The sequence below is a fragment of the Trichosurus vulpecula genome, chromosome 1 (assembly GCF_011100635.1).
Source record: "Trichosurus vulpecula isolate mTriVul1 chromosome 1, mTriVul1.pri, whole genome shotgun sequence".
In the NCBI taxonomy this organism is placed as follows: Eukaryota; Metazoa; Chordata; class Mammalia; order Diprotodontia; family Phalangeridae; genus Trichosurus; species Trichosurus vulpecula.
This window is the reverse complement of record NC_050573.1, coordinates 1,325,526-1,348,447: the sequence shown is the minus strand read 5'-3', so window position 1 is coordinate 1,348,447 and position 22,922 is coordinate 1,325,526. Positions and strand designations below refer to the sequence as shown.

At 55.0% G+C, this 22,922-nt stretch overlaps 3 protein-coding genes across 3 annotated transcripts in view; all 3 read right to left on the bottom strand.

Annotated features, from left to right (window-relative positions):
* Positions 1 to 7,983, bottom strand: part of CABIN1 (calcineurin binding protein 1) — a 132,246-nt gene extending 124,263 nt beyond the window's left edge. Inside the window, exons 1-4 of the mRNA XM_036736470.1 lie at positions 7,913 to 7,983; positions 6,906 to 6,969; positions 6,338 to 6,430; positions 6,149 to 6,262 (exon numbers count right to left, since the gene is read on the bottom strand). Coding sequence (XP_036592365.1) covers positions 6,149 to 6,262; positions 6,338 to 6,430; positions 6,906 to 6,908 — 210 coding nt within the window. The 5' untranslated portion in view covers positions 6,909 to 6,969; positions 7,913 to 7,983. The remainder of the gene's footprint in view (positions 1 to 6,148; positions 6,263 to 6,337; positions 6,431 to 6,905; positions 6,970 to 7,912) is intronic.
* Positions 7,984 to 12,078: 4,095 nt separating this feature from the next.
* DDT (D-dopachrome tautomerase) lies at positions 12,079 to 14,731 on the bottom strand. Its single transcript, XM_036749862.1, has 3 exons — positions 14,344 to 14,731; positions 13,572 to 13,747; positions 12,079 to 12,260 (listed from the first exon to the last, which is right to left on the bottom strand). The coding sequence occupies exons 1-3, from the start codon at positions 14,449 to 14,451 to the stop codon at positions 12,188 to 12,190; spliced, it is 357 nt and encodes a 118-aa protein (XP_036605757.1). The 5' UTR covers positions 14,452 to 14,731; the 3' UTR covers positions 12,079 to 12,187.
* A 6,324-nt stretch (positions 14,732 to 21,055) lies between these two features.
* On the bottom strand, positions 21,056 to 22,143 carry MIF (macrophage migration inhibitory factor). The gene is made up of 3 exons (XM_036769393.1): positions 21,863 to 22,143; positions 21,566 to 21,738; positions 21,056 to 21,225 (listed from the first exon to the last, which is right to left on the bottom strand). Exons 1-3 carry the CDS (start codon positions 21,968 to 21,970, stop codon positions 21,159 to 21,161), a joined length of 348 nt encoding a protein of 115 aa, XP_036625288.1. The 5' UTR covers positions 21,971 to 22,143; the 3' UTR covers positions 21,056 to 21,158.
* Between the last annotated feature and the right edge of the window lie 779 nt (positions 22,144 to 22,922).

The following is a 22,922-nucleotide window of genomic DNA, read 5'->3' as shown; positions in this document are numbered from 1 at the left end:
ACGTGAAGAAAGGCGCCCTGCAATACCAAATCTCAAATTGTGTTACAAAGTGGAAATCATGAAAACAGGGCAGCTAGGTGGAGTCATAGTGCATAGAGTGTTGGCCTAGAATCAAGAAGACTCATCTTGATAGGGGGAGCCAAGATGGCGGAGAAAAGCCAGGGAGTTGCCAGAGCTCTCCACTGTTTCCCTTGGAAACAACACTAAATTGAGCCTCTAAATAGATTCTGGAGCCAGAGAACCCACAAGAAGGTGGAGTGAAACATTTTTCCAGATTAAGATAACTTAGAAGGATTTCAACAAAGATCTGTCTCTCTTGGGTTAAAAGAGAGCACACCCCAGCACAGACAGAATCCAGGCAAACTGGCAGGAACCTCTTAGCCACAGCTAAGATCAGCACCCAAGGCCCTAAGGTCCTAGATCAACAAGCCAACTATGAGGCCCTCAGCCTCAGTGAGGAGGCAAATTGCCAGCCCAGGAACCCAGCGTACAACAGGCACCACTAACCTGGGCCATCCCAGTGCAATGGGCAAGCCACCGGCACCTGAGGCCCCAGTGCACAAAGTCAGTTTCCAGGCCCTTGGCCCTCAGCACAAGAACCTTGGGACAGTGCCCCCTGTGCCCCAGGAACAGAGCTCAACTTCAAAAGTCACAAAATAGGCTTCAAAATGAGCTGCTATGGTGACAGGGAAGATCAAAGTACAAACTCGGAGAGGACAACGATGTTAAAATGCCTACACGTGAAGCCTCAAAAAGGAATATGAATTGGTCTCAAGCCCAAAAAGTCTTCTTGGAAGAACTCAAAAAGGATTTTAAAAACAAAGTAAGAGAAGTAGAAGAAAAATTGGGAAGAGAAATGAGAGTTATTTAGGAGAATTATGAAAAAAGAGTCAACAGCTTAGAAAAAGAAGTACAAAAATTGACTGAAGAAAACAGCTCCTTAAAAATCAGAATTGTCCAAATGAGAAAAAACATCCACTGAAGAAAACAAGTCCTTTAAAAGTAGAACTGGGGGCAGCTAGGGGGCACAGTGAGTAGAGCACAGGCCCTGGAGTCAGGAGGACCTGAGTTCAAAACCAGCCTCAGACACTTGACACACTTGCTACCTGTGTGACCTTGGGCAAGTCACTTAACCCCAATTGCCCTGCCTTCTCCCCTGCAAAAAAAAAAGTAGAACTGGCCAAGTAGAAAAGGAGGTACAAAAGCTCACTGAAGAAAACAATTCCTTAAAAATTAGAATTGGGCAAGTGGAAGCTAATGATTCTATGAGACATCAAGAATCAGTCAAACAAAGTCAAAACAACGAAAAAATAGAAGAAAATATAAAATACCTCATTAGAAAAACAACTGACCTGAAAAATAGGTCCAGGAGGAATAATTTTAAAACTACTAGACTACCTGAAAGCCATGATAAAAATGAAAAAGAAAGAAAGAAAACCCTGGATAGTATCTTTCAAGAAATTATCAAGGAAAGCTGCCCTGATATCCTGGATCCAGAGGGTAAAACAGTCACTGAAAGAATTGACTGATCACCTCCTGAAAGACATTCCAAAATGAAAACTCCAAGTAATATTAAAGCTAAATTCCAGAATTATGGGGTCAAGGAGAAAATACTACAAACAGCCAGAAAGAAACAATTTAAATATCAAGGAGCCACAGTCAGGATCACACAGGACTTAGCAGCTTCTACAATAAAAGATCAGAGGGCTTGGAATATGATACTCCAGAGGGCAAAGGAGCTAGGATTACAACCAAGAATCACCTACCCAGCAAAAGTGAAGGGGAAAAGTTGGACAGTCAATGAAATAGGGGACTTTCAAATTTTCCTGATGAAAACACCAGAGCAGAACAGAAAATTCAATCTTCAAATACAAGACTCAAGAGAAGCATTAAAAAGATAAACAGGAAAGAAAAAACATGTTATTCAATCAGGTTAAACTGTTTACATCCCTACATAGGAAGATGATACTTCTAACTCTTGAAAACTGTATCTCTGTTAGGGCCATTAGAGGGACTATATACAGACAGAGGATATGGGTATAAGTTGGCTTTGATGTGATGATATAAAAAAATTAAGGGGTGAAAAAAAAGAATTGTACTGGGAGAAGAGGAAAGCAGGAGGTAGAATATAGTAAATAACATCACATGATGAGGCACAAAAGACCTATTACAGTAGAGGGAAAGAAGGGGGGGCAGTGAGTGTTGTTTGAACCTTTTTCTTAGTGGTACATGGTACCTACAGAAAAATTGACTATGTGTTAGGGCATAAAAACCTCACAATCCAATGCAGAAAGGCAGAAATATTAAATGCATCCTTTTCAGATCACGATGCAATAAAAATTACATGTAATAAAGGGCCATGGAAAGAGAAGCTAAATACCAATTGGAAGCTAAATAATCTAATCCTAAAGAATGAGCAGGTGAACAATGAATAATTCCAACCAAGAGAATGACAAGAATGAGACAACATACTAAAACATATGGGATGCAGCAAAAGTGGCTCTTGGGGGAAATTTTATCTCTAAATGCTTACATGAATAAAATAGAAAAAGAGGAAATCAGTGAATTGGGCATGCAATTAAAAAAAGCCAGAAAAAAGAACAAATTAAAAATCTTCAATTAAATACCAAATTAGAAATTCTGAAAACCAAAGGAGAGATTAATAAAACTATTGAACTAATAAATCTAACAGCTGGTCTTATGAAAAAAACTTAAAAAGATAAACCTTTGATTAATTTGATTAGAAAAAAGAAAGAAAAAAACCAAATGACCAATATCAAAAATGAAAAGCGTGAATTCGCCACCAATGAAGGGAAATTAAAGCAATAGTTAGCAGCTATTTTGCCCAATTGTGTGCCAATTAATCTGACACTCTAACTGAAATGGACAAATATTTACAAGAATATCATAAAATATAAAATAAAATACAAAAAATGCCCAGATTAACAAAAGAGGAAATAAAATACTTAGTCCCATTTTAGAAAAAGAAATCGAACAAGCCATCGATGAACTCCTAAGAAAAAAATCTGCAAGGCCAGATGGATTTACAGGTGAATTCTACCAAATATTTAAAGAATAATTAATTCCAATACTATATAAACTATTTCGGAAAATTGGTGGAGTACTAACAAATTCTTTTTATGACACAAAGATAGCACTGATACTTAAACCAAACCAGAGAAAGAAAAATATACACCAATTTGCCCAATGAATATCGATGCAAAAAATTTAAATAAAATATTAGCAAAGAGATTACAGCAATTTATCATGAGGATAATACACTATGACCAGGTGGGATTTATACCAGGAATGCAGGGCTGGTTCAATATTATAAAAACTATCAGCATAACTGACCACTTCAATAACAAAATTAACAAATATCATATGATTATCTCAATGGATGTAGAAAAAGCTTTTGACAAAATATAGCACCCATTCCTATTAAAAACACTAGAGAACATAGGAATAAATGCAGTTTTCCTTAAAATGACTAGTGTCTATCTAAAACCATCAACAAGCATTTATGTAATGGGGATAAGCTAGATCAGGCCTGAAACAAGGATGCCCACTACTACTACTATTATTTAACACCGTAGTAGAAATACTAGCTTTAGCAATAAAAGAAGAAGAGATTGAAGGAATTAGAACAGGCAATGAAGAAACAAAGGTGTCACTCTTTGAAGGTGATGTGATGATATATTTAAGAGAATCCACTAACACACTACTCGAAATCGTTAACAACTTTAGACATAACGTAAACCCACATAAATCATCAGCATTTCTATGTATTACCAACAAAGCCCAGCTGCAAGAGATAGAAAGAGAAACTCCATTTAAAAGAACTGTAGGCAATATAAAATATTTGGGAGTCTACGTGCCAAGACAAACCCAGGAGCTATAGGACCACGATTACAAAGTGCTTCTGAAATAATTGGAAAAACATCAATTGTTCACGGGTGGTAGGCCACAGCAAGTCTGCCTACATTAATTTTCTTACTCAGCACCATGCCAATCAAACTGCCAAAAATGATTCTACGGAGCTGGATAAAATAATACCGAAATTCATCTGGAAGAAGAAAGGGTCCAGAATATCAAGAGAATTCGTGAAAAATAATGCAAAGGAAGGTGGCCCAGCCTTACCAGATCTAAAACTGTATCATAAAGCAGCATGGATCAAAACTATTCAGTGCCGGTTAAGAAAAGGAATGGTGGCTCTGTGGAACGGGTTAGGTACACAAAACACAGTGCTAAAGGACTATAGTAATCTACTGTTTCATAAACCCAAAGCCTCCCAGTTTCTGGGATAAGAACTCACTCTCTGACAAAAAATGCTGGGAAAATTGGAAAATAGTGTGGCAGAAAGTAGGCATAGAGAAACATCTCACACCCTATACCAAGATGAGGGTGAAATGGGTATATGATTTAGACATAAAAGGTGATACCACAAGCAAATCAGGAGAGCAAGGAATAATTGACCTGTCCAATCTATGAAAAACGTAAGAATTTATGACCAAACAAGATAGAATATCATGAAATGCTAAATGGATAATTTTAATTAGATTAAATTTAAGTTTTTACACAAACAAAACCAATGCAACCAAGATTAGAAAGGAAGCAGAAAGCTGGGAAACAATTTTTAGAGCTAGTGTTTCTGATAAATGCTTCATTTCTAAAATATATAGAGAACCGAGTCAAATCTATAAGAAGTCATTCCGTAATTGATAAATGATCAAAGGATATGAACAGACAGATGGTTTTCAGAGGAAGAAATTAAAGCTATCTATAGTCATATGAAAAACTGCTCTAAATCACTATCGATTAGAGAAACGCAAATCAAAACAACTCTGAGGAACCACATCACACCCATCAGATTGGCCAATATGACAAAACAGGAAAATGATAAATGCTGGAGAAGACATGGGAAAATTGGAACACTAATGCATTGTTGGTGGAGTTGTAAACTGATCCAACCATTCTGGAGAGCAATTTGAAACTATGCCCAAAGGACTATAAAACTGTGCATAACCTTTGACTCAGCAATACCACATCCAAAGCTGTATCCCAAGAAAGAAGATCATAAAAATGGGAGTATGATCCACATATACAAAATAACTTGGCAGTGGCCAAGAATTGGAAATCAAGAGGATGCCCATCCGTTGGGGAATGGCTGGACAAGAGGCGATGGAATACCACCGTGCTGTAAGAAATGACAAGCAGGAAGGTTTCAGTAAAACCTGGGAAGATTTCCATGAGCTGATGCTGAGTGAAGTGAGCAGAAGCCAGAGAATATTGTCCACAGTGACAGCAAGGGTGAAACACTCCTTGATGGAGGGTCCCTCCTCCTCCTCCTCTTCCCCCTCCCCCTCTCATTCCTCCCCCTCCTCCCTCCCCTCCTCCTTCTCCTCTTCTTCCCCCTCCCCCCTCTCATTCCTCCCCCTCCTCCCTCTCCTCCTCCTTCTCCTCCTCTTCCCCCTCCCCCTCTCATTCCTCCCCCTCCTCCCTCCCCTCCTCCTTCTCCTCTTCTTCCCCCTCCCCCTTCTCATTCCTCCCCCTCCTCCCTCTCCTCCTCCTTCTCCTCCTCTTCCCCCTCCCCCTCTCATTCCTCCCCCTCCTCCCTCCCCTCCCCCTTCTCATTCCTCCCCCTCCTCCCTCTCCTCCTCCTTCTCCTCCTCTTCCCCCTCCCCCTCTCATTCCTCCCCCTCCTCCCTCTCCTCCTCCTTCTCCTCTTCTTCCCCCTCCCCCTTCTCATTCCTCCCCCTCCTCCCTCTCCTCCTCCTTCTCTTCCTCTTCCCCCTCCCCCCTCTCATTCCTCCCCCTCCTCCCTCCCCTCCTCCTTCTCCATCTCTTCCCCTTCCCCCTCCTCCCTCTCCTCCTCCTTCTCCTCCTCTTCCCCCTCCCCCTCTCATTCCTCCCCCTCCTCCCTCCCCTCCTCCTCCATCTCTTCCCCTTCCCCCTCCCCCTTCTCATTCCTCCCCCTCCTCCCTCTCCTCCTCCTTCTCTTCCTCTTCCCCCTCCCCCTCTCATTCCTCCCCCTCCTCCCTCCCCTCCTCCTTCTCCATCTCTTCCCCTTCCCCCTCCCCCCTCTCATTCCTCCCCCTCCTCCCCCTCCTTCTCTTCCCCCACCGCTCCCCCGGGGCCAGGGTCTCACCTCCCGCAGCAGACGGATCTCCAGCAGCTCCTGGTAGGCTCTCTCCGACTCCTCCCAGCGGTCATGCTTCTGCAGGTCCAAGGCTTTGTGATACAGGGAGAAAGCTTCGGCTTCCTAGGAAAGGCCGCAATCAGCAGGAGCGCCGGGTCGGCCCGGGCACAGGCGGGACAGGAGGAGCCACGTGCTTACCTGCGCCTCCTTGGTCTGCGTCTTGTGGCTTTTGAAGGTCCCCTCGTGGTCGTCCTCCACGGCGCAGCTGGCATTCAAGGCCGCTATGCGGATCTACAAAGAGCGAGGCACACAGACGCAGCTGCCCTCGGACGTCGGCCCAGCCAGTGACCCGGAGCACGGTGGTTCTGCCCCCAGAGGCCCCAAACGACCGGCTGGGCCATCGCTGGGGGCCCCGGGAGATGCTGACAACGTGGGGAGGTACGGGCCCCAGGGGCCCCAACCCTGACTTCCTCGTCAGCGCTGGTAGGGGCGGGCGGAGGGAGCCGTCATCCTCGAGGGCACATCCCGCATCTACACCTGGACTGATGGTCCGAGTGGACCAAGGGCAGGAAGCCCTGAGCTCAATCCCACGCCTGCCGAGCTGGGCAGTCACTTAACCTCCTTCACCTCGGGGTCCGGCCCCTCCCCACCAGGGCTGTTGTGAGGATCCCCCGTCCTCCCCAAGCGCCCCAGCAGGGGCACCACCATGAGCCGCCGCCCTGGTCCTCAGAGCCAGGGGCACCAGGGCCCCGGGCCGGGCACTCACCATCTTGGCAGAGGGCGGAGGCACCGTTCTTTCGACAATGCCCTGTCCGGGCAGGAGGTCACACCTGAGAGCCGACAAGAGAGACCAGAGGATTGCCGGCCGCCCCCCCCCCCCCCCCCGCCCCGGGCCAGGCCACCGCCTCCCAGGGCTAAACACCCCCAATCAGCCAAAGCAGAAAGCCCCGGCTCGTGCCCGCGCCACACGCAGACCTGCCCTCCATCCCGGGCACCGGCAGCACCTGAGGGGCCGAGGAGGCTGGTGGGCGCAGGACCGGACCCAGGCCAGCCCGCCCGAGCGGTCCCCCCAGTGACGCCTATGACCCGTGGCCAGCCTCGGCCCTAAAGTGGGGGAAGCCTGGGGGGCAGGGCGCGCTCCTGGCATGGCTCTGATTGTGCTGCCCCGGGCCAAGAGGAGGGGGCAGGGTCCCCCCATCACACACACACACACACACACACTCACACACTCACACGCACGGGGGCAGCGGCTCCAGGAAGGAGCCTGGGGAGGCCGGCGGTGAGCAACGAGGGGAGGGGTCGCCCAGGCTGAGGGTCCGGGCCGGAGAGGAGCCCATCCACGGGGAGCAGAAGGCACGCCTCTAGGGCTCTGCCCCCGCCTCCGCGCCTTTGCTCCGCTGCCTCTTCTCCTTCGGACAGCCTCCCCACCGTCCCTCAGTCCGGAGACCCGCGGAAAAGAAGGGGGCAGGGCCCGGGGCCTCGGCCTCCACGGCCTGGGATCTGTGTCATCCCCCTTCCCTGGACTCCGAATGTCCTCCCTGGGCTGAGACACTGACTGCACGGGACTGACACCGGGGGAAACTGAGGCAGGGCACGAGGAGGCCACGGGGCTGCAGCACCAGGGGCCCTCTTGTGACACCGGGGGAAACTACGGCACGGCGGGAAGGTGTCGCAGGGGCTGCACAGCCTGGGGCTCCCTCGTGACACAGGGGAGGGGAAGACCCTGGCCCCCGAACCCTGTAACCCGACCAGCCCCACCCCCACGGCACCCACCTGGGTGTCCTGACAACCGTTTCTGAGCATCCCGGCTCGGTTCGGCTTCGCGCAGGCGCAGAAGGGAGAGCAAAAGCCGCGGGAGGCGGCCAACAACGGACGAGCTGATTGGCTGTTGCTCCGGACGATTTGAGCCAATCGGAGAGGGAAAGGGCGGGGGACTGCTGGTGACATCATTGCGGCCCCAGCCAGGGATTGCTTCCGGGCGGTGGGTGAGTCGCGTCAGAGGGCGGATCCACGGACGGAAGTGAGCTTGCCCTTAGCCTCTCCGAAGGAAGGAGGCGGGAAGAAGACAGGAAGTGACCTCAGCACGCAGAGAAGGAGCCGGTTCCCCGCCCCGCCCTCCACCAGGCGGGGACCCTACCTCGTGCTGGTAGCGGGACGGCGGAGTCGTTAGGTCTGTGCTGGTTGGGGCGGGGTGGGGAGCCGGAAGTAGGAGGGATCACGACAGGAAGTGACCTTGGGGGGCGGACCCGGGCCGGACCTTGCTTGCTGCCCCCGCCTTCTGCAGGGAAGAACCTTCCTTTCCTGCCCGGCCAAGCCCCGCAAGGGGGCGCTCTGGCCCCAGCTCTGTATGAGGCCCGCATAGAGTAGGCGCCTACTGTGTACCTGGGGCGCTGCCAGATTGGCCCTGGTGCTGGCTGCACACCCCCACCCCCTGGCTCTGGCCAGGCCCCTCCCTGGAACCTCCCCTGAGCCTGGGCCTGCCAGCTCGAACACTGATTAGGCGCCTACTGTGTCACTGCCCTCAGGGAGGGCTTGCCAAGGCACTCCCCAGAGAGGGGGAGGGGAAGAGAAGGAACCCTAGCCTAAAAAGGCCGTGCTCAGAGAGGGTGCCCAGAGAGACCGGGGGTGTCTAGAGAAGCTGTGCACACAGAGGCCAAGGGCATCTAGAGAGGCAGGGGGTGTCTAGAGAGGCTGTGCCCAGAGAGGCCAGGGGTGTCTAGAGAGGCTGTGCCCAGAGAGGCCAGGGGTGTCTAGAGAGGCTGCGCCCAGAGAGGCCGAGGATGCCCAGAGAGGCAGGAAGTGTCTAGAGAGGCTGTGCCCAGAGAGGCCGAGGACGCCCAGAGAGGCAGGGGGTGTCTAGAGAGGCTGGGGGCGTCTAGAGAGGCTGTGCCCAGAGAGGCTGGGGCACAAATACTCTCACTTGACCCTCACAACAACCCTGCAAGGTGGACACTGTTCTTGTCCCCATCTTACAGCCAACCACCTCAGGCAAAGCCAAAGCGGCTTGCCCAGGGTCACCCAGCCAGGAAGCATTTGAGGCTGGATTTGTTAGTGCCTCCCGACCCAGCACTCTGCACCGTGGCACGCCCCAGTAGCCTCAGGAACCTCTGCTCTCTCTGCCAGCAGACCCACCCAGCCTTACAAGCAAGCCCTGGTGCTGCTGTCATTGTCTTTCTGGAGGACCTCCCCTCCCCCCGCCTTGCCCCTTGCCCCCGGGCTGTGGGCAGGGCTTTCTGTGCATCACTCCCTGTAGGTTAACATGGGCTTTCTTTTGCTGGGTGTGCAGGTGTGCACAAGAAGCATAGGGGTACCCACTCAAGCAGTCTTCTGGGCAGAAAGCCATTGATTTCTTCTGTCACCAAAATTGCTCACTTTGTCTTTGGCGATTACCTCTGCCTCTTGCCTGGCTTAAATCCTCCCCCAGCCAGAGTTGTGACAGGCACCACCTTCCTTCCCTTTTCTCTTTTTCGTTCTTGGACATTTCGCGTTGAATCCATTTATCTTTTTGGCATTTATTACGGTGTAAGATGTTGTAAAGCGGACTTCTGCCAGTGTTTCTCAAACATGAAATGAATCTTACCCAGTCATGCCCCACTAATTTAGGTCAGTTAGTGCCGTTTCTCCATTGGCCTCTTGCTCAAAGTGAGTCTTGGGGACGGACACCGTTACGTTCTAGATCGGCCGTTCTGCCTTTAGCACAACACTATGTTGCTTTTCATTGTGTCTCAGAGAGAGCTCCTTCAAAGCTGCTGATGGGGGCCGGCCCTCCTCTGTGTCCTCTACCCAAGGTCTAGTCAGCTGGCTTAGAATAAAGAGACTGGGCTTAGAAGAAGCATAAACTGGGCCACTAGGTGGCGGAGTGGATGGAGCCCTGGGTCTAAGTGAAGAAGAACGGAGTTCAAATGCACCCTCCGACACTAGCTGGGTGACTCTGGGCAAGTCACTTCACCCTGTTTGCCTCGGTTTCCTCATCTGTAAGACGAGCTGGAGAAGGAAGTAGCCAACCGCTCCAGTCTCTGCCAAGAAAGTCCCCAATGGGGTCACGTTGAGTCAGACGAGGCTGAATGACAAACTTGTCGATACCACCGGCCAAAGTGTGGAGAGCCCATTCCTTGTCCGTGTCTGGTGGGGCTCACCACGCTCCCTAGTGCAGCCCCTTCTCCTCATTCCTGCGCCCTTCATTGGCACAAGCTAAATAAGAAAATCCACGCACCCTTCCGGACATGTGTCCCAAGCCTGTACCACTGTTCACTTTAGCCTGCACCAAATCACCCAGAGCAGTGGCACTGGTGGCACCTTCCTCCCTTCCAATGAGTCTCCTGCCTCTTTACTCCCACCTACTGCTGCTGGGTCTGTCCTCTGGGGCCAGAAGGAGCACGAGTCGCCCCTCGTCCACAGGACTGCCCTCGAGGCCCTGGACGCAGATAGCTGTCATATCCCCCTCACCGCACCCCCCCCCCTCAGCTAAAGGCAGCAAGGTGATGCAATGCGGGGGAGAGATGCATTGGAATCACAAAGAGCCGAGTTCAAATCCCACCTGAGACACTGCCTAGCTGGGTGACCCTGGGCAAGTCAGCTTCCTCATCTGTATAAGGGAGATAGCGCATACTTCATGGGGCTGCTGAGAGGGTCAAATGAGCTCTGTCCAGCACCTAATGCTAGTTGTTATTAATAACTATTCTCCAGGTTAAAGGCCTAGGCCCTTCCCCTCCTGTTTGCCGTCCACAGACCATCGGGAGGCCCCCAGTACAACAGGTCAGAGTGCAGCAGGACACCCCCGCTTGCCATGCCTCTCCTCTCTCATGGGGCTCACTCTGAGGCCACCGCAGCCCACATGGCCAGGAGCCAGCCTGCCACCTTTTCCAGAGACACCACAGTTTAGGCTGGTGTCCCCCACCTCATTGGTGCGAAGGTGATCTTTCCTTCACGTCCAAACATGAGAAAGTCTGCCCATCATCCCCACTTCATTCCATCTGGCTCAGCTGAGCCCAACGCTCTAGCCTGCTGCCACATGTTCTGGTTTGGCGTAGGTCAGTCTGGTCCCCATCAGGGTACAGGGAGTCAGCTGGAGTTTTGGGAGATGAAGGCTGGACCAATGGACTTGGGGGTTATTTGCACAGAGGACGGCAGCCCAGAGAATGGGCAAGACTGTGGGGGGTAGAAAGGAGGGGAGTGCTCCAGCCTGAGCCTTGGCAAACACCACCACCTAATGGTGGGAGGGGGACCAGGCACAGAGAGCAGATACTGAAGGGGAGGATGAGTGAGGACAGTGAGGGAAAGGCCACCAGGCCTAGGAGGAGGAGGAAGGAGAAAAGGCCATGGGAGCTGACGATGAGTCGGACACGGGGCACTTTCACAATGAGGGAAAGGAGGAAACTAAAGCAGCCCAGGCCCATGGAGACCCCAGGCCCAATCTGGGACGCAGTTCCAACCCTCAGCATGGAGACCCCCCAGGCCCTCAAGCCAGCTGCATGGTCCCCTTCACAGGAGCTGTCTGGACTGTACCAGTGCCTCCTGAGGACTGTAGATGAGCGGGCAGGCTAGTTCCACAGCTGGGCCCGGACTCCAGCTCACTCGGCAGTACCTTCGGGGCCCACTCCTGGCCTTTCTGCATTCACCAGCCCTGGCTGCCTTCTCACACCCTGACTCAGGCTGAGCAGCCCGGGCTTTGGACAGTATGGAGACATCCACTGTCCCTCCTGGAGGGGAGATGGGAGGAGTCAGTCCAGCTGAACCCTCTGCGCCCGGCCGTCCTCCAGGGTGGTCGAAGCCCTGAGGATGGCCATTCCCTTGCTGAGATTGTGCCTGGTTAGGGATTCAGAGCCCAGGGGTGAGCTCTGCTGGTGACCTTGCCATGGATGGGGCCTTCTCAGGAACACCTCCAGCCAACCCCACCCCATCAGCCTCCAACTCTGGGCCTGGGAAAAACAAGTCAGTGCTCAACCAAACACAGGGCTCCGTTTTATTCTGCTTGCCCTAAAGAGAATCCTAGGCTTCTGCGGGGGCGGGCAGAGACTCGCTGGTCCATCAGCACCGTCTCTGGGCTGCTCACAGAAACGTCATCACTGTGCCCTTCTTGCCAATTTGCCAAGGCTCCAGGGGGTAGAACCGAATGTTAATTCTGCAGGAAGGAAGAGTATGGGCCAGTCACTGTCACCCAGAGCCCTTCGTCCCGGCTCCCACAGCCTCCCAAGCTATTCTTTGGAGCCTGTGCATGCAGCACCCAGGGAGGCAGGAGGGAGGGCCAGGGGCCAGGTCAGGCCTCTGCCTGCTGGCTAGGTTAGCCCCTGACTACTGCACAACCTTCTCCCTCCTCCTGGGTCTGTGGGTCCAGTAAATGGACTGAAGGCAAGGAGAAACCCCCCACCCCAAGCAGCCATCACTGCCATCTGCCAGCCACCTATCTGTCCATCAGTGGGGAGGGGGACAGAAGGAAATGGCCCTCACACACCCTCAGGAAAGCTTTGCCCTGTCAGGGGACCTTGGTTCGCCTCTTCATTCTAAAGATGGGGAAGGTGAGCCCCAGACAGACTCAGCCATTTGTCACGGGCAGAGGCAGCCAGAGACCAAGCCAGGATTAGAACCTGGGTCTCTGGGCTCCCCGTCCAGCCTGGAACCTCTCACTCAGCTACACTCCTATACTCCAAAGCAGAGAAATCTGTAACTATGGAAAGAGAAAAGGGCCTGGTGTCCCCTTTAGTCCCAAATGGCCCTAGCCCTAAAAGGATCAGCCTGGGTCGTTGTGGCTCACCACCACCCCCGATAGGGAGCACCAGGTCTGGAGTCAGCAAAGCCCTGAGTTCAAATCCTGCTCTGACACTTCCTGGGCAAGCCACTTAGGCTCTGTTTGCCTCAGTCTTCTCATTTGTAAATGGGGGTGGTAATAACGGTGCCTGCCTCCCAAGGCTGCAGATAGTATCCATAAAGTGCCCATCCATCTTTACGTGCTTCAGTACTGTGGTCATCATTCTCAGGCAGGGGAGGATTTCTCTGTCGGCACCAACTGAGCTGGTTCAGCCCTGGGACCCCAGCACCCTGGGCTGGGACAGAGGCCTCCCTATCCCCTGCTGAGCACCGTGGCTGAGGGCACTGGGGAAAGGTCACAAACTGGCCTGGGGGAGGGCCCTTGGGGCATGTGCAGGCGGTACCCAGCTAGGCAGGAGGAACGGAGAGGCCATTTCTTTTTCAGCACCCCAGAAAGCTTAAGGAGGAAGGCTCCTTGGACTCCAAGCATCTAAGGGTCAGAAGCTCCAGAGCTGGGCAGGGCCTCAGAGGCCAATTAGTGCAATGGCCTCTTTTCAGAGATGACCAGACTGAGACCCAGAGTCAATACGTGATTTGCCAAGGCCACACCGGAAAGTGAGCGTCCTGACTTGGGACTCCAGTGCAAGCGTTTGGGGATCCCCCTAGAGCTCCCAGGGCTGGGACCTACCGGTCCTCACTCAGGCTCAGCTCCTTGGTGAGGAACTCAAAGAACTTGGCGCTGTGGTCTCGGTTCTCCTCCGCTGTGCCAACCACACCAATGGAGGAGATGATGAGCTGGGCACAGGGGTCGCCCGAACCGCTGAGGATCATGGTGAGGTCTGGCCTCACAGTCACATTCACTCTCTGCAGAGAAGGGGGAAGGGGGAAGGGGGTCACCAGGGATGAGGCAGAGATGGGGCACCAGTGCAGAGGGGAGCGGGGAGGCCCAGGCAGAAGTGTGCCTCCAACTCTAACCCAGGCCAAAGACGGCAGGGAGGCCCAGATAGAAGCTGCAGGGGCCCAGGGCTTTAGAGGCCAGAATCAGGGAGGAGAGGGAGACCCAGGCCATAGGGCAAGGATCAGGGGCAGGGGCCCAGTACAGAGACAGGCCAATAATGGCTGCAGGGAAAGAGTCTTGGGCCATGAATGGCAGAGGCCGGCCAGGAGGAGCCACATCTGTGGGCAGCAAGGGCCAAGTACAAGAGGGAGACTTGAGGTGAAAGCCCAGGCAAGGAAGGTGGCTAAGGGTCAAGAACACCAGGGGCTGGGCCAGGAAACTAGGGCCAGTCTGGAGGCTGGGGCTTTGGAGGCCAGGGGCCAAACCGGAGGCCGGGGCTCTAGGAGCTGGAGGCCGGTTGGGAGGCCAGGGACCAGCCAGGAGGCCGGGGCTCTAGGGGTCAGGGTTCAGCCTGGAGGCCGGATGAAGGCGGCCGGGGGCCCCACGCCCTGGGCGCACTCACGTCCTGGGGCTTGCCCAGCACGGCCGCGGTCGCGGCGCACAGGCGCTGGCTCAGGCCGCTGGGCAGCCGGGCGGCGGGCAGGCTGGTGTCCAGTTCCACGAAGGGCATGGCGGCCGGACGGGCTCGGACTGCGCGGTGGGGGCTCCGGGAGCGCCCTTCCCGGGGCGTCTGGACTGGGGCTCAGCGGAAGGACTGTCTGGCAGAAGGACCGGCGGCTGGTCCCCAGCCGCGGCGGGAAGGGATGGGGCTCACTCCGCCAGGGGCCCCAGGGGCAGGGCGGGAGAGGGCGGCGCGGCGATCACTAGCTCCGGGATCGGCTGATGGGAGTCGAGCAGGGCCAGTGAGTCCGGAACCACTGGAGCTGCAGAGGCCGGGAGCCGGGAGGCCAGCCGCGGGGCGGGCCAGAGCTCCGATTGGCTGGTCGGAGACGCGGATGTCTCCGATTGGGCTGGGCGGCCACGCCCCCTCCTCCCGTTTCCTCCTCCCACCCCCCGCCCAGTGAGACACCTCGTGGTCAGAGAGGGGCGGGGGTGAGGGAAGGGGGCGGGGGTTGCCCTGCCCCAGGGCTGCGGCAGACAATAGCCGCTATCCGCTCTGCCCTTCTGTGCCCTGCGTCCTGGGTGCCAGTGGCTCCCGAGGGTCAGGGCCTGTAGCCACAAGCTGCTGTGTCCGGACCATCCCCTCCTCCTCCCTCCCTCCTTCCTTCTGGGCAGCTCCCTGTTTCTCTCTCTCTCTGTCTCTGTCTCTGTCCCTGTCTCTCTACCTGTCTCTGTCCTTCTCCGCCCCCCCATCTCTGTGTGTGTCTCTGTGTCCCTCTCCTCTCTCTGTGTCTCTGTCTCTCCTATCTCTCTCTCTCTCTCTTACCTGCCTGTCTCTCTCAATCTCTCTGTCTCTGTGTGTATCTCTCTGTCCCTGTCTCTCACTCTCTCTGTCTCTCTCCCTTTCTCTCTCTGTCTTTCTTGCCTGCCTGTCTCCTGTCCTTGTTCCCCTCAGGTGAATTGGCCCCTTGTCTCTGTCACAGGTAATAATGTCTCCTCCAGGGCTTCCAAAGGTCACACTGCTAGGAGGCGTCTGAGGCAAAATTTGAACTCTGGTCTCTCTCCCTCCTGAGCCGCCATGTTCTGCACACCTTGACACCCCCAGCTGCTTCCATATCTATAAACATTCTCCCTATGCTCTGTTTTCCTCAGCGTTTAGCATAGTGCCTGGCACATGTTTGTCAGCTGACTAGAAGACTCCTCTGGAGAGCTGTAACAAAAGGATCTCTGTAATTCTCTCTAGTTTTAGCTCTGAGCCCCCAGCCAGAAATAGTACTGTGGCACAAGAACTAAATCTCTATTTCTTATCCCTACGCACAGAGGGAACCCAAGCAGTGAAAGGAGATATAAAATGGCTACCTTGGGGCCCATGGTCTCTGGGTAGGAAGCTTAGCGGCAGAGCATCCGTCCTGGCACTCCCTTTGCTGATCAGCCCCTTCCTCCCTTGGTCCTGAGCAAACCCCTTGTGGCAGCTGCCTCTTACTGCTCTCCCAGCCCCATCAGCTTTCTTGAGGCCCCTCCACCCCCAGCGCTGGGTGTAGCATCAGAAAACGAGTGAGTTCCCCCCCAAACTCCCTCCAGTCTGTCTGAACTCAAACTATCCCATTGTCTTAAAGGACCACCAAGGCCAATCAGTAAATCATTGGGTGCCCCCCTCCAACTCAGTCAGACAGAGGGGTTCATAATTCATAAAGGGATAAAAGAATTCACACATTAACCTTTCCCGTCTGGGATTACATGATGACATGGACATGTCCACAAAGCTGGGAGCTGGAGGACAGGGGAGGGAAGGGGGGCGGTACATCAAATCCTCTCCCCTCCATAAAGGTGTGTTTCAACAATCCGGCTAGCAGCTGCTGTGGGAGTGGAAGACCAACACAACCCCAACAACAAGAATGTTACCAGCACGCTGCAAAAGCACAGGTTCTTTTGATCTGCTTAACTAATGAAAGCAAGGTGAAGGGGTTGACAAGCTTACTTTAATTCAGCACACAAATATCATTCACTTAGTTCCGGGGAAAAATCCAGCACCCTGAACTTCAGAGCAAAATACAAACAAAGTACAATCATCAACAGACAGACCTTGTCTGATTCAAATCCCAATACAGTTACCAGAGTTTAACAAAATCTCAGCATCCAGGTTACAAGCTGGAGGGCTCCTAGCTACAGCTGCCCAGAGTCACCATCAAGAGTGAGAGCCCTGCGCAAATGGCTCTGTCTTCTCTTCTTATAGGGTTTCAGACGTAGTCATCATCTAACATCATCTGAATGACCAGAACTTAGGCTGCTACGATTGGCTCTTGAGTTACCCCCTCCCCTTAGGACCCTGGGGTCACATCCACATAGGTTAGGTTAACACCTAATAGGGGTTTGGGCCTGGGGCTTAGCACTTAGTAAGACTCAATGAAATACACCAAATTACTCAAAGGAAGCAAAAGCCAAACTCTTCAAGGGTACTTGGTTGAACTAAGTGATAAGAGCCCATTTTGCTTACCAACACAAGGTGGCATGAACCTGGTACACACACACACATACACACACACACACACACACACACACACACACCCAGCTAGCTGCCTCCTCCTGCCACTGGACTGTGGTTCTGTGCACTCACTCATGACCTTGTATGCTCATCCAAGATGCAAGAATGAGTGGCCACAGTGCTCTGAGGTTGGCAGAGGCCAGCCGGTAAGGAGAAGCAAGCTGCCAGCCCCTGGCCCTCAGCACTGATCCCTAGGGAAAGGCTCTAGAGTGGGCTGCTGACAGGGAGGGAAAGGCCAGTGTCTAGGCAGAGAGGACAGCGGGAGGTCCGTGTGGACTGGGGTACCTGAGGAGACTGCCTGGAGAAGACTGGCCCTTTAAGGCTTGTGGAAAATATACTATTTTATATCATTTTTAATTTCAACTAGACCCAGAGCCTGAATTAATGAGTAACTGGATGAAGATCCAGGACCTGGGCTTCTTTGTTCTCTAGAGTTTGCTCAGGAAATACCCTTACCTCTGTCAGCAAGGCCAGATTAGACTGACCTAAGGACATTATCACCCCTGTTAGCCTTTAAGGGATGAGACCCTAACCCCAAGAAAGACTACCTCGATTAATATTAACTGACCTTTGTCAACATTCCTTACAACCCTATTCCTTTAAGGAAAATCCTCTTCTTGTATCATGGTTAAACATACATGGGGGTCATAAAAATGAGGTCATACAGGCTTGCTAGCTCTGCTAAAATAACGTATATAAATTTTCTCATTGCTTTGTTCAGCCAGCCAGAGTTTATACTCTGATTCCTTGTACGTACAAGTAAGCTAGCTCCGCTATGCTTTAAGGGAAAATGATAAACAACATGGATTTTTCTATCACCTAGCTCTGTTGTTTCCTTCAACCAAGTTTTCAGGTTTAACAGGCTCAATGAGAAAGGGGCAGGTCAGTGAGAGAGCACCCTGTAAAGCAATGTGCCCACCTGTATACAGGCTGGACAGTCTATGGGCAGGAGGATGGCAGAGGACCAGAGGGAGGGGCCATGGGAAGGATGAAGCCAGAGACTAGGGTGGGCAGACTGAGGCCTTGAAGGCCAAGATAAGGGGTGACCCTTGGAAAAAAAGGGCTTTACTGGGATCAAGGCCAGCAAGTGGGATAATAACCCCAGGGAATGAGAAATACTGAAGAAATTCAAATCTCTGAGATTCCACCTGACCGGTCTGGCGATCCAGCGGCTAAGCTTCCAATGCTGGCCTGGCTGTGGGAGGGCAGGCACCAAGGAAGGCTCCAGAGACCTGCCCTCCAGGAGGCCCTTCCTGCTCTCCCTCCCCACCAAAATGTCCCCACCTCATTCATTTAGCCTCCTCCATGCCACCCCTCCCAAAGAAGGTAGTCTGAAGGCATTGACCTGGGGAGCTCCTGGTAACCCCCCAGACCTGCACCAGCTCTGCTGTTCACCCAGGACACTGACGGCTTGAGGCATTGCCCAGGTCACACAACCAGGATGTGGCCCAGGCAGGACTGGAGCCCAGGGTCTGCTCACCCTGACTCTCACACAGTAGGTGCTTTCTAAATGTCCACTGGATTGAATTCAGCTGCATTGGCCCACTCTTGTTGCAAGGTCACCCCAAGGGGCAAATCCTTTGCCCCAGGACTATTTGTGAGAGGGCAAATCCTGGAAGCAGCCATGCAGTGCCTGGCACATAGTAGGTGCCTCACCAGTGCTGACTGGAAACGGACCAAACAGAGCCTGGCACAACTTCAGGCCAAGTCGATGCCACCCAGTGCCTAGAGAAGAAGGCACAACCAAGGGGCAGTGAGGCCTTTGCTGGGCCCACTGTTGGGAGCTGTCCTCTTCCAGGCTGGGCCGGAGGCTGGAGCCCCTTCAAGGAAGATGATTTAGAAGCGTCAGTGACTGGCCAGATCCAGCTGGCTATCCTGGGGGCCCCTGCCCTCCCCTATCGATCAGAGGTCCCCCTGCCATGCATACATACTCTCTCCTAGCCTGTGGCTAACTTGGCCTTGCCACAGTCAAGCCTCTTCTGAATTTCCTGCACCTGCCAGGTGTGAAAGCTGAGAACCCAGCCCTCAGTGGAGGAAGGCCACCTTGCCAGCCTGACTATGGCCATCCCACACTAGTCACACCTTGTTGGGCCAAAAACTAGGAAAGGGAGGGCCTCTAAGGAGAGCCAGCCTCAATAAAGCAATGGCGAGTATCTGCCTGCAGCAACAAGCCTCAAGCTAAAGCAGAGAGCGGCTTGGGGCTTCCTCACATCACAGGTGAGAAAGCATAGGCTGACCCGGATCAACTAGATCTCAGGCAGGAACCCAGCGCTGTATGCACTGGAGCACCCCCCACGGGCCTGTATCGTACTCACTATTCAGGACAAGGAATACAGAGGAGCTTGGAGGGTGGGTGTAGGCTTCCTCAACAGCACCCTACGACAATAGCCTCCTACACTTTCTAATGCCTGCTGATTAATCTATCTCAGATGCCCAGCTCTGGGTAAGCGGACCTTCCTACAGATGAGCTTGGCTGGGGGACCAGAGTCCCCCCCCCCCAAGTAGGGCTTTGAAGGCTGTGGAGCCCCTGGCTCTGGCTGTCTTTGCTGGGGGTGCTGCCCCCCAATACTCGACCTGGGCTCCCGTCTGGCTCTGTCCTTGCTTTGGGCTGCACCTTGGGGAGGGGGAGCAGGGTGCTCCCTCCCAGCATTCGACCTGGGCTCCCCTCTAGTTCTGTCCTTGCTTTGCGCTGCACCTTGAGGGGCCGGGGGTGCTCTCCCCGCCCCAGCTCTCAGGCTGGGCTCCCACATCTCACTGGGATAGCTGGGACTCCACCCACGCTTTCTCTGCAGGGGGCAAGGCAGGCAGGGCTCAAACAGTGCCAGGTGCCTATCCCCAGACCCTGGTGGGGTGGTCACCAAGCCTCTGGCAGGCTGCTTGCTTTGCCGTAAAGCAGGGAGAATGATGTCCACCTCCTCTTTTCTCTGGACGGATGATCAGAGATGCTCGAAAACCCAAAGCGCTCCTCCTCCCGGGGGTAAAGTGACTCAGCCCCACCCCTGCTTCCTTGGCTGGCTGGTCTTCGTAGGCAAGCACACTGCCAGCACTTAACTGATGCAGCGGAAGGCCAACTCTAACCCTAACCGTGCTGCCTCCCGACTCCATATTCCTGATGGCCAAAGGGTCGGGTGCCTGGTGAGAGGCCCACTCGTGCCCCACAGCTTGGCCCGGGGCCCAAGCGGGGTTTCCCCAGCTCGGCCCGGGGCCCAAGCGGGGTTTCCCCAGCTCTAAGTGGATGGGACGTGGGCCTCCATCACTAATCCAAGCCGAGACCCCTCTCTGAGGGGACAAGAAGCCCATTGTTTCATCGAGAAAGGCCCCTTCTCTGGAAGGAGCCCAAGGCAGTGACCCGGGGCTCCTCATGGCCCAGGCCGCATGGGGGTTTGCAAACTCTGCCTGCCCCCAGACTGATGCAGGACCAGTTAGGAGGTGGGGAAGGGGGCAGAGCAAAGCCAGGTGGCCTGTCCCTAGCCCTAGGCCACTGAGGCCCTCCTTGAGTGCTCCCAACCAAACCAAGGTGGCCAAGGTGGCAGCTGTCCAGGGGATTCCTGTGCCTGTGCTACAACGGCACTTCATACTGAGGAGCTGAGGGAGGATCCCAGGGCTCCAGACCTCAACACCCTCCCTAGTGCTTGGAGGGCATCAGTGGGTAAAATGAGCTGCCCTGGGATCCCACCACTAACCCCCAGCTTCTGGTCCAACCCTCCCCCAAACTGGCACTGACCCAATTGAGCAGCAAGCTCAGCCAGGCCTTAACAAGCTTTTTGGAACTTGGACCTAACTTGGAAGCAAGGGGGTCTGGGAGCCAAGTCTGCCACCAGACCCTCCCTCCACCAGATCCCAAGGCCAGGACTCCAGGCCTCACTGTCTTGGAGGCTGCCCCCCCACCACCACCCACCCACACAATCCAGCTCATCCCCTTCCTCCAAACCCTGGCACAGTCCTCCTGAGGAGACTGGCAGAGGGCTTGCCTCTGGGAAGAGCCTCGAGTGCCATTGGAACCGGGCAGCAGCCTTGGGGAGATGGAGGCTGCCCACCTGCCCCCCTCCCACCCCAGCAGCACGGCTGTCAGGCAAGGATGCCCAGGGGCACCCAATGTCAGCTTCTGCCCCAACACACCAACACACACACCTAACCTAAAAGCATTTTATTGTTTGTCAACTACACGAGAACCACGGAGAGACCAGATCACAAAGGACAAGCTTGGGCCCAGGGTGTGCACACAGCAAGGGAGCTCAGGCGAAGGTGGACCCATTCCAGCCCACGTTGGCTGCATTCATGTCGTAGTAATTGATATAAATCCTGGCAGGAAGGAAAGGGGGTGCTCAGGCCCTGGGGGGTACCCTGTGTGGCCCCTCCCCCGTCGTGGTACCAAGGCCCCTGGCTGATGCCCTTCCCTCCCCCCAACTCCTCCAGGCCCTAGGGCCTCCCCTCCCCCCCACGCCCCGAGCCTGGGGCCAGTTTAAAGTTTAAGCTGGAGAGGGCCCCGAGCCAAAAGGCCCAGGGAGTAGGAGTCAGCGGTCAGCCTGCCCAGCAGCCTCCAATCATGAAGGGGACACCGAGGCCCGGGGGTGGGGGCAGGGCACTGAATGACTCAGTCACCCCCGGCTCCACGGCAGGCCCGCCACCCCCTCCCCCTCACCTGTCCCCGGGAATTTTGAGGTGCTTGGTGAGCAGCTCGCAGAGCTGCTTGCTGTACGCCTTGTTCTGGGGCCCGCCGATCTTGCCGATGCTGTGCAGGCTGCACAGAGCGCACGGGTCCGAGGAGCCCCCGAAGGACATCAGCTGCTCCGCCGCGATGTGCACTGCGATGTACTGCGGGAGGAGGGTGGGGGGTGTCACGGGGCCCGGGGAGGAGCCGCCGCCGCCATCCCGTCCCCGGGGCCCCCCCACCTAGCCGGCCCGTCCCGACCCCCCCCCGGGGCCCCCACCCCCATACCTGGGCGGGCTTGCCCGTGGCCTTAGCCAGCTGCGTCGTGAGCTCGCTCAGCAGGGAGTCGGGCACCGCGGAGCGCGGCACATTGGTCTGAACCACGAACATCGGCATGTTGGCGGGGGTTCCGACGGGCGGCGGCGCGGGGAGGCAGGAGCGGGCCTGGGCCGAGCAGGAGACGGCAATCGGGCCGGGCTGTGCTAAGCGAGCCTCAGCACGTCCGCACCCACCGAGCACCGCGACGGACCCACGCGCGGAGGGGGCGGGGCGACGGTGGCCCACGTGACTCTCCGGAGCCCATGTGCTAGTGGGACCCGCCCAGGAGGCAGGGTCCTGCCTGGACTCCGGAACTCCGCCCCATCCCGCCCCGCCTCCGTGCGTGCCTGTCGGCTCGCAGCCGGGTGCACAGGCCCCGCCCCGCCGGTCTGCTCCCAACTCGCATTCTCCTCCTTCTTCCTCCTCCCCCTCCTCTCCCCCTCCGTCTCCTGCTCCTCGTCCTCCTCTTCCTCGTCCTCCTCCCCCCCCTCCCCCTCCTCCCCCTCCTGCCCCTCCTCTCCTCCCCCTCCTCCCCCTCCCCCTCCTCCCCCTCCTCCAACTTCCCGTCCTCCTCCTCCTCCGCCCCCTCCTCCTCCTCCCTCTCCTCCTCCTCCTCCCCCTCCTCCTCCTCCTCCTCCACCCCCACCACCTCCGCCACCTCCTCCTCCCCCTCCTCCCCCTCCTGCTCCTCCTCCTCCTCCTCCTCCTCCTCCTCCTCCCCCTCCTCCCGCTCCTCCCCCTCCTCCTCCTCCTCTTCCTCCCTCTTCCCCTCCTCCTCCTCTTCCTCCCCCTTACCCTCCTCCTCCTCCCCCCCCCTCCCCCTCCCCCTCCCCCCCCCCCCCCCCCCCCCGGACCCAGCCACTCCAGCCTGAGCACCCGGTCCAGCCCTTGGCTTTTGGCTTCGACGAGCTCCCGGCGAAGTGAACAGAAGGGCCTTTTCCTCACCGTTCTCTGCAGCCTCAGACGCCGTTGGGCCCGCTCTCCTTTCTCTGGGTTTTTGGGACCACGACCCCCACCCCGCCTCCCCGGG